Raw genomic sequence first — 11141 nt, forward strand, 5'->3', positions numbered from 1 at the left:
CATCACTATTCCAATAACAACACATTCAGTGTAGGACAACACTCCAGTAGTCAATTACATGCCAGGGAGACAGAAATGTGGGTGAAGAATTTATCTGACAGACAGCTCACCCAGCCGGACACAGAGATTCTTGCCAGGGGACTGAACTGAACTCCTCCTCCTAAATGGTAAAATGGACTGTACTTATATAGCGCCTTTCTATCTTATTTCAAGATACTCAAAGCGCTTTACACTACAATCTGTGCCCTCATTTACCCATTCATACAACACTACATCTCTACAAAGCTAATTGAACAAATCATTCTAATGAGACTAATCAGTGCTTTAGATCACATTCATACACTGATGGGACACACATCAGAGGCTATGAGGGGTTCAGTGTCTTGCCCAGGGACACTTCAGCATGAACCCCCAACTCTCGCATTGGAGGACGACTGTTCTAACCACTCAGCCACAGCCGCCCCCACCTCCTAGGGATTTCACTCAATCAAACTTGGACATTTGGTCAAAAGGCATGGGGGACGTAAAGTTATCTAAACGGTTCGTTTAGGAGCATGCTGAAGGGGCAGGGCCAGACTTCAGAGTTTGACATCTCGCCATGAAAACCGAAACGCTAATAGCACCTACATGAAAACTGTCTCAGACATCAAACCTTCAGTGATTGATCCACATCCGGTCCCCTACAAGACTCAAATCAAATCATGACATCACTTAAGCCACGCCCCCTGACAACAGGAAGTATAACGTTTTATGTTGAATGATCCCTATTTGACCCATTATCTGATCAGCATGATAGTGTGTCCAGTGACCGAAGACATGTTGATGTAACTTGCTTTCTAACACTGACAGTTTTGGGTGGAGCATGTGGGTGGCGCCGCATGGCCAAGTAAGACATAACACCGTCGCCATACGTTTGGCTCTAAATTCCAGAGTTTTAAACAGAGGTGCACCAAAATCAGTATGATCGATCATTATCCACCCCTTGAACAGGAAGCCATGATAAGTGGCCAATAGCCTCCAAAGCGCCCCTTAGAATATTTTAAAACTTCAGCCCCAAGCCATTTTTGGACAGATAATTCTGAAACTTGGTGAACATCTGTATCTTCTCAGGACCTATGGAAAAGTCTCTTGGAGCCTTGGTCCAAACCCAACAGGAAGTCGGCCATTTGGGGTCAAAGGGTCATTTTTTGGTGTTTTTAATTGCAAATTTGAACAAACTCCTCCTAGGAATTTTTGAAGGATTGCCTTCAAACTTGGTTGATATGCCCTTAAGACATTGTAGAGTAAAAGTTATCTAAAGCTTGCATTTTCGTATATGTTAAAGGGGCGTGGCCAGGACTCAAAGTTTTGCTTCATGCGATAAATTTCCAAACACTAACTTTCACATTGAAAGAGCGAAATGCACGAAACTTGGCAGGACTCATCCCTGTTGGATGCCCGACAATCCACTGTGGTCATATTTTGACGTCAAAGCCCCGCCCCCTCGGAACAGGAAGTCTCTTTTTTAACTTGGAATGCTCCCTCTTTGACACCATTGACCTAATCAGGATGATCCTGTGTTAGAAGACAGATAATATAGTCTGACTTGATTTAAAGCGCAAACAGTTTTTGCTTGAGGATGCGGGCGTGGCAGCATGGCGAATCAAGAAGTGATGCCGTTGCAATACAGTTGGCTCTAAATTGCACAGATTTCAGCCAAGGTGTACCAAAATCACTATGATCAATCATTATCAGCAATTTACCTCGAACAGGTATCCATGATAAGTGGCCGATAGCTTCCACAGCGGCACCTACATTATTCCTAGTTATAGCTCAGTGATACATCATCCGATCTGCACCAGATTTATTGTGCATGATCAGTGAGGACTTTTAGACACATTGATATTGTGGTTTAACATATGACTCTAGTGCGCCCCCTAGATTATTACAACAGTTATATCTCAGTAATACATAATTTGATCTGCACCAGATTTTTGGTGCATCATCAGTGAACATGTCTAGACACATTGGTATTGTTGTTTAACATTTGACTCGTGTGCCCCTACGTTATTCAAACTGTTATACCTCAATGATATATTATCCGAGCTGCATCAGATTTTTTTTGTATGTGATCAATAAGCACTGATATATACATTTGTGTTGTTATTTAACATTTGACTTGAATGTGCCCCCCTAGATTATTCCAAAAGTTATATCTCAGTGATATATCATCTGATCTGAACCAGATTTTAAGTGTGTCATTAGTGAACATTTATAGACACATTGGTAATGTTTTTTAACTTTTGACTCCAGTGCGCCACCTACATTATTCCAACAGTTATATCTCAGTGCACTATCATCCAATATGTACCAAATTTATTGTGAGTTATCAGTGACCACTTATAGACACACTGATATTGTTGTTTAATATTTGACTCAAGTGCGGCCCTAGATTATTCCAACAGTTATATCTCAGTGATACATCATCCAATCTGAACCAGAGTTTTTGTGCATAATCAGTGAACACATCTAGACACATTGATATTGTGGTTTAACATATGACTCAAGTGTGCCCCCTAGATTATTCCAAGAGTTATATGTCAGTGACAGATCATCCGATCTAGGCCAGATTTTTAGTAAGTAATTAGTGAGCACTTCTACAAACACTGCTATTGTTGTTTAACTTTTGACTAAAGTGCGCCCCCTAGATTATTCCAACAGTTATATCTCAATGAAATATCATCCAATATGTACCAGATTTTAGGTGCGTGATCAGTGAGCACTTATAGACACATTGGTATTGTTCTTTAACATTTCACTCAAGTGCGCCCGCTACAATATTCCAACAGTTAGATCTCAGTAATACATCATCCGATCTGAACCTGAGTTTTTGTGCTTCATCAGTGAGCACGTCTAGACACATTGGTATTGTTGATTCATGACATTACTTAAGCCCCACCTAGTCAGAGAAAAAAAAAGTATATTATTGGATGACACTTCCAGCTTCGCACTGTGTACGATATTAGACTGAAACTTTGTTCGCTAACTGTTGATTACCACACATGACATGTTGAAAAGCATAAAGGAAGTGCTGGTCAAACATTCACCACAAAACAGGAAGTCACCATAACTCCTGTCTGGAAGGTCAGATTTCACCTATACTTGTAAGACCTGCAACTGGACAAGTAACGACATGAACGGAAGGCGATGCCGAAGATTCGGGAAATGCACCCTGTGGTGAATGCGTGCGGGATTGGCACGAGAGCATTCTCGATGGCGACTGGGTGGACTAGCTTGAGCTTCCACGGTCGCCGTAAGGCCAGAGTGGCGTTTTGCTGAGGGCTGCCTGCCACTCAGCTGTTTCATCCGTGGGGCTGGTCTCGGCTGCTCCCCCGGTGAGTGAGGGTTCGACTGAGACCCCGCGCATGTGAAAATTTCCACCGTTCCTCAAGCTGCATCTGAGAAGACTCGGGTGGAGGGAGGAGCTGTAATTCAGTGGGTCTGGTCCGGTTCTACAATCAACCCCTCTCACGGCGGACATGAGAAGGATCAGTGGGTTGCCCAGTTCCCATTGAGGACCACCCTGGAAACACAGGAGGTGAGTGGGAAGGAGGTGAGTAGCGAGGTGTTGCAGCAGGGCAAGGCGGTAAAGGAAGGGGAGATGATGAAACTGAGGACCCAGGTTTGAAACCCAGGTGGGTTCCTCTGAACTAAAACCTTCCTCCTCTCTTCCTCCTCTTTATCCCATTGGACATTCTTATTTGTTTCTCAGGCCAGGAATTCAAACAGGGTGATCATCTTCCTACTGGGTTCAGGTTGGTCTCTAGATTCTATCATGATGAGGGGCAGCTGTGGCTGAGTGGTTAGAGCAGTTGTCTGCCAATGCAAGAGTTGGGGGTTCAAATCCAACTGCAGTCACATGCCGAAGTGTCCATGGGCAAGACACTGAACCCCTCATCGCCTCCGATGTGTGTCCCATTGGTGTATGAATGTGATCTAAATCTCTGATTAGTCTCTTTAGAATGATTTGTTCAATTAGCTTTGTAGAGATCTAGTAGAGTGCTGTATGAATGGGTAAATGAGAACACAGATTGTGTTGTAACGCACTTTGAGTATCTTGATCAGATACAAAAAGTGCTTATAAAAGTACAGTCCATTTACCATCCATTTACCATGATCTGGCTAATAGTGTTGAACCCACATGCAGGAAGGCACTGGGAGACTCCAGGTAAAATAAGTAACAGAGTTTATTTTCTAAATAAACAAATTAAAATGCTGACAGGGCAGCTAACTTTCTCAATGGATAACACTGAGGGAGACATATTACAACATCCATGAAGGACAATCCAGAGACAAATGATAAGACACAAGGGAGCTGAATATACAGTACAATATACACACACTAATGAGGGTGAACGACAAACACCTGTGGTGATTAGCATTGAGCACAGGTGAGACAAGGGCTGAGCAAAAGGAGGAGGAACGCTGAGGGGTGAATGAATCATGAGGAAACAGAAAAGACAGGACAAACCACCACAAACCCAACCAGAAGCTGGTCATTCATAAATCTCTAATCAAGAAGAAAGTCAAGGTTAGGGTACTTTGACAATGTTAGCTTTAATAAATGAAGACTGCATCACTGAGCTAAAGGAGACGTAGAGTGTGGTTCTGTGACTCTGATGTTGGACGGTGCCGAACACGTCCCACTCTAAACCCCATGGTCAGCTGGTCACACAGACCATCATCACCACATTCCATTATCGAGCTGGGACACCGACATACTTTTCTACGCAGTAAATCCACTGGTACCACTCTTTCACCTCCTCAGTTGGTGGTTCAGAGGTGGGACAGTGGTGGGTTGACTTTAACCCCCCCCCCCCCCCCCCCCACACACACACCACCTCAGTTCTTCCATAAATCACACAGATACCTTTACAACCACAAGCTGGCTCCAACTCAATGACCTTAAACTTAACAAGAGAATCTGTTAACGGCATTTGCAAACAAACATGTACCAGACAGGAAACTAATTCAAATCAAACAACTATCAACTATATGCTGTGCTTGTGCTAAAAAGTACCAAAATTTTTTGAAAACAAGACATGTTTTGTTAATTATAAAGGAACCAGGAACATTACAAGTATACCAGCGAAAATGTATCAGGCAGCGCAATCACATTACTATGTGTAAAGATTGATGACCCCACCCGAGCATATTTACTTCAGTTTTTTTAGTAAAATAATGTTAAACACTTATTATTAATTACAGGATATTTGAGCTTTAGTTATTATAATGGTAAAAGTTATTCAAAACAAGTCAGTGAAAATATGACACTGAAACATCCATCCATCCATCCATCCATTATCTTTTACCCACTTCTTCCATTTTGGGACACGGGGGTTGCCGTTGCCCATGTCCAGCAATCACTGTGCAAGGGGCAGGGAACACCCTGGACATGTCGCAAGTCCATCACAGGGCCACATAGAGACAAACGAGACAAACAATCATTCACACTCTCACTCGAACCTAGGGACAATTTAGAGTTATCAATCAGCCTAACATGCATGTTTTTAGTCTGTGGGAGGAAACCAGAGTACCCGGAGAAAACCCACACATGCACGGAGAGAACATGCAAACTCCACCCAGAAAGGCCCCCGGACCAGGATTTGAACCAGGAACCTGCTTGCTGAGAGGCAGCAGCTCTGCCAGTTGCGCCACCGTGCTGCCGACACTGAAACACTTGTTTTCTATATTAAATATCGCAAAGTAATGCTGCAGAAATAATTACTTCAGTCAGGCAGATTTGATATGGACTGTAGCACCGTTGAGATTTTTCAGATGTGGAATTAAAACAGAAGTGTTTTATACAAACATCACCTCTGTGTTTTCATCTCTTCCTGCCACAAAGACAATTATTTTCTCCAGTTTACAGAAGCACAGATTGATGGGGAGATAATGGATCTAATTTAATTCTTTTGCTCGAGCTGATCTGATAAACAGGATGCAGTGCTAACTAACGCTAAATCAGCCAGTACACGGCAAGTCATTAAGGTAAGTTTAGACATAACTGAGCACTGTGATTAAACAAAACAGCTCAGACTCCACCGTGATCCAGCAATGCCTCTGAATTCTACACTCGCAGAGAAGCGTCTCAGGTCTCCGGAGGTTTGAGCATGTTGTTTTGGCTCTGAGCCGGCTAATGAATGCAACAGTAGCTGTTGTCCTGACAGTCACATTTGGATGAAGAAGCAAAGGATGACAGTTGGTTACCGTTGATGCCGCTCCTGTCAATCTGGTTGGTGTCAGAAGGCCAGTAGGCATGTTCTCCTCGTTGACCTGCAGGAGAAGGAAGATGGAAAAATCACATCAGAACTCTTTGAAGCACGAAATAATGGGATCCGTCATATGACCGCTTCCTCCTGAGGAAAGAAACGACTTTGTTGAGGCGTGTGTAGCTCATTCTGAGATGCAGAAAGCATTTTTTTAAAGAGTAAGTAGACTTTGGGCTTTCAGGACACATAGACACATAGTTAGTTTCTGTTTAATGTGCTCTTCTTTGGCCTTCAAGGCCTCAATAGTAAAATTGGTCTGTCTCACCCGTTCATTCAGCAGCTGTGTCTGTGCCTTCTGAAGGATCTTGCTTGCCCGGTGCCCGCTGACCGAAGATTTTAGTTCCAGGCTCTTGGGAATGATGCCACTTTGTCGACATCTGAGGTTGAATCGCAAATGGTTTGTTGTTTTGCTTTGTTTTGGTTTTTTTTGAATGTCCAGAGGACCAGATTGAACTTTTTTGGATTTTTCTACCTGGATTATTGAGCATGCATCAAGATATTTTGAACCACTTTGGCCAGGATTGCCTCAAACTAGTTAGAGAGTTTGAGAAAACAGCAAGGAAGAGGGCAGACTACAGGAACCACTTGCGATTCAACCTCAGATGTCGACAAAGTGGCATCATTCCCAAGAGCCTGGAACTAAAATCTTCGGTCAGCGGGCACCGGGCAAGCAAGATCCTTCAGAAGGCACAGCAGCTGCTGAATGAACGGGTGAGACAGACCAATTTTACTATTGAGGCCTTGAAGGCCAAAGAAGAGCACATTAAACAGAAACTAACTATGTGTCTAGATCAGACCACACTTCAGCAAGTGTTGGACTGTACAGATCAGGCACGCTTAGCACAGCATGTCAAGTCCAAGACTCGACAACAAAACAAGTTTAACTTACTAATAACTCATCAACAACATCACTATTCCAATAACAACACATTCAGTGTAGGACAACACTCCAGTAGTCAATTACATGCCAGGGAGACAGAAAAGTGGGTGAAGAATTTATCTGACAGACAGCTCACCCAGCCAGAGACAGAGATTCTTGCCAGGGGACTGAACTATGCGGTTGCACCAAGTAGAATTCCTCTGGTGGAGATGATCACAGCTACTGAGTCAGCCATCCGCAACAACAAAATTAGAGGCTGAAGCAGAACAGCTCAGAATCAAAGTTTCAGCCTGCCTCAGCAATGCCAAACCACCACCTTCCAACATCAGTAGAGAGGAGAGGGACGCACTCACCACTCTTAGCAAGGACAAAAACATCATCATTCTCCCAGCAGACAAAGGAAGGTGCACAGTGATTTTGAACCAGAAAGACTATCATGAGAAAGTTATGACACTCCTTAGTGACGTAAACACTTATGAACCTCTGAAAAGAGATCCAGGAAGTGGTTACAAGAAGAAATTGATAGATTGCCTGAAAATTTTGGAGCAGGACAAGGCTATTGACCGTTTTCTGTACCGCAGACTGTACCCAGGGGAGGCCACACCTAGTCTGTATGGTTTACCTAAAATCCACAAACAAGGTGTACCTTTAAGACCAATCGTTAGCATGATTAACTCTGTCACTTACAATGTTTCCAAATATCTGGCGTCTGTACTCATCCCTTTAGTTGGCAGTTCAGAACACCACATACAGAACACCATGGACTTTGTAGATAAGGTGAGGGATGTCATCATGGAGACTGATGAAACAATGGTCTCTTTTGATGTCACATCACTCTTTACGTGCATTCCTGTTGATGATGCAGTAGAGGTGGTCAGTTTAAAATTAAAATCAGACACCACTCTGAGCAGCAGGACCACGCTTTCCACAGAACAACTGTGTCAACTCTTGAAACTGTGCCTGCAGTCAACCTACTTCACATATGGGGAGCAATATTATAGGCCGAAACATGGGTGTGCTATGGGGTCTCCAGTTTCTCCTATTGTTGCCAACCTGTACATGGAGGAGGTAGAAAAGAGAGCCTTGACGTCCTTTTCAGGGACACCACCAAGTCATTGGTTCAGGTATGTTGACGACACCTGGGTTAAAATTAAATCTCAGGAAGTCCAACATTTTACTGACCACATCAACTCTGTGGATAAATACATCAAGTTCACACGAGAAGATGAAAAAAAAGGCAAGTTGGCTTTCTTGGACTGTGAGGTCTCAGTCTCTGATAGAGGACATTTGCAAACTGCGGTGTACCGCAAACCCACCCACACAGACCAGTATTTGCAGTTTGACTCCCATCACCCTTTGGAACACAAGTTAGGAGTCATCAGGACTCTGTATCACAGAGCAGACAGCGTCCCCACTAGCTCAGGAGTCAGGCAGAAGGAGAAATCCCACACAAGACAGGCTTTAGAGCAATGTGGATATCCTAACTGGGCCTTCCTTTTTTTTTTTTTTTTTTTTTTTTTGAGCTCAGTTTAAGTGTAGAAACATTGTGAAGTGTTTCAATGAACTTATCGTCATCGCTCAATTTATTTATTTTTTTTTAAGAGAGAAGAAAGAAGAATAATTAAATAATAAAAGAGAAATAGATAAGACAAGAGACCACCACGACAAAACAACATGCACAGCACAATGCCACCCACAATATCACCATGAAACATTCGACATTGCACAAGGAATCATCTAGCTTCCACCACTACCCAACCTAGCGTGCATCTGTCACAGCACCTGAATCCAAACACCCGCGCAAGCACGCCTGCCACCACCAGATTTCTCCAAAAGAATGCCCAATAGTGGACGCGGGGGCCCACAGACCCGTCCCCCAGGACACAATGGCAACATAGGGAGGACCGGAGCCACAGACACACAGCGGCCCACAGGCCCGGAGCCCCAGGAGTCTCCCAACAGGGAGAACCGCACCCCCCCAGAGAGGAGCAGAGGAAAGAACCGGGTGACCCCAGCCACCACAATGCAGAGCTTCCAGGAAGCTGCAGTGACGAGCCCACAGGTCCGGCCGGCGACCCATGCCCCCCCAAGTAGATCCGGCCATGGACACCGAGCCCCAAGCCCCGAGGCCATACCACCCCCCGGCAGAGCCCCGACAGAGCCAGGGCACCCAGGCCCCGCCAGGCAGCAACCAGGGCAGACCGACGTGCACCCCACCACCCAGCCCAGACACCGAGAGCCACAAATGCACCGGCGGCAAGGGGGTCCCCCGCCAAAGGGGGGCACGACCGGGGGGAGTGGGCCCCACACCAAATGTGGGGCCCAAATTGATCCAAGAGAGGGGTACCACCAAAAACCCAACCTGAGCAACCAACAGGCACACACAGATAGCATGCACCATCTACCTGACAGCGACCACAGGCCGGCCCCAGCCCAAAGGGCAGAGCAGCAGGGAGCCGCAGCTGAGGAGGGCCGGCCCCCACACCAAGAGCCCCGCACCATAGGCCCGGAGACGCCCCAGCACGCCACCTATGCACCCCCCCACACACACAGCACCCCCACCGCAAATGCCACACAGGAAGACCAGCCAGTGCCCCGATGAGGCGAAGCCACGCCCCCAACCGCCGCCCTACACCACCAATGACCACACGTACACTACCATAGCCGACCCCCCGCCGAAAGCCGGCAGCCACCCCGGTCAAAGTGCCGGCCATCGCAACCAGGAACCTAGATTAAAAGAATCGGAACAGCCCAGGAGGAACCGAAGCACCGGCCCCACCACTGACCGCCCCCAAGACCCAAAGCCCACCCACAGCCCAGACCCCAACAATGTGCCCCCCTCCCCCTCCATCCCAGACCCCTAGTGTCACACAGAGAAAGGAGGTGTTTGTGATTAAAAAAAAATAAATAAATAAAAAAAAAAAAAATAAAAAAAAAAAAAATAAATAAATAAATAAATAAATAAATAAATAATCTATATATGCATAAATAAATTATGAACAGACCCACTTCCTCCTCCTCCCACTCGAATATGGTGTTGATGCATGTTGTTATACAGTGCGTTTAAAATGGGGGGATGAGGTGGCGATCGGCACAGACCCACCTCTTGCCCAGAGAGCAGGCGGTGCCCGTTCACCCCTCATCTCCGCCCCGAACCCTAAATGTCTACATGCTACATATGAGAGTGGGCACAGGTCCGGGGAGGTGGAAATGGTAGTACATCCCACCACCTAAGTGCGATCATGTGCCCACTCCAGATCCTATATATGCATGTGTCGTGAGAGTGTTATAAGTGAGTGTCTAGGTTGTATATTAAAATTAGGGCCCAGGACCCCACCAGCCACGGAGATGGATGATTCTCCCTGTAGCTCAGCAGTGCACCTGAACCCCAAAACCCTGTTTGAGTGGTGGTGTGGTGGAGTGGGCGGAGGAGGACGTTGGGATGGGGAGGTGAACTGAGGTGGCAATGCCCCCCCAGGGGACCAGCTCCCCCGCTGACCCCAATAGGCACCCCCACTCTCCGAGATCCACCAGGGGACAGAGGGTCTAACAGAGATACCCAGGAGGAGGTGGCAGCCGCACCACCAGGGATCAAGGCCACGGACCGGCACATAGCCCCCGAGGACCAACCAGAACCAGGGCCAGCAACCCAGACCCATCCCGAAACCGTCCAGACACCCCAACCCGATTCCCAGCCCAACACCCAGCCCCCCAACCAGAGAGGCCACCAAACCCCAACTGGGATAATCAGCCAGGAGTGTCCAAACAGTCACAGATAGAGCAAAACAGCGACCAAGAGCGCCCCCCCACCCCAAAAAAGCAAAAGACCAGTCCACCCATAACAACACCCACAGCGAGAGCGCCCTATGCAAGTGTGGGCACACACCCAGCGAGCCCAGACTCCCCCGGTCCCACAGCACAGAGCCCCCCACACGAGAGCCCCCACCCCA

At 46.3% G+C, this 11141-nt stretch overlaps 1 protein-coding gene across 1 annotated transcript in view; it reads right to left on the bottom strand.

The window, feature by feature from the left end:
- The window catches only part of dcc (DCC netrin 1 receptor), a 506882-nt gene that overhangs the window by 120139 nt on the left and 375602 nt on the right, over positions 1 to 11141 (bottom strand). Inside the window, exon 19 of the mRNA XM_037692532.1 lies at positions 6250 to 6315. Within this exon, the coding sequence (XP_037548460.1) occupies positions 6250 to 6315 (66 nt within the window). The remainder of the gene's footprint in view (positions 1 to 6249; positions 6316 to 11141) is intronic.

This window comes from Nematolebias whitei, chromosome 18 (genome assembly GCF_014905685.2).
Source record: "Nematolebias whitei isolate Nwh7 chromosome 18, NemWhi1, whole genome shotgun sequence".
Taxonomy (NCBI): Eukaryota; Metazoa; Chordata; class Actinopteri; order Cyprinodontiformes; family Rivulidae; genus Nematolebias; species Nematolebias whitei.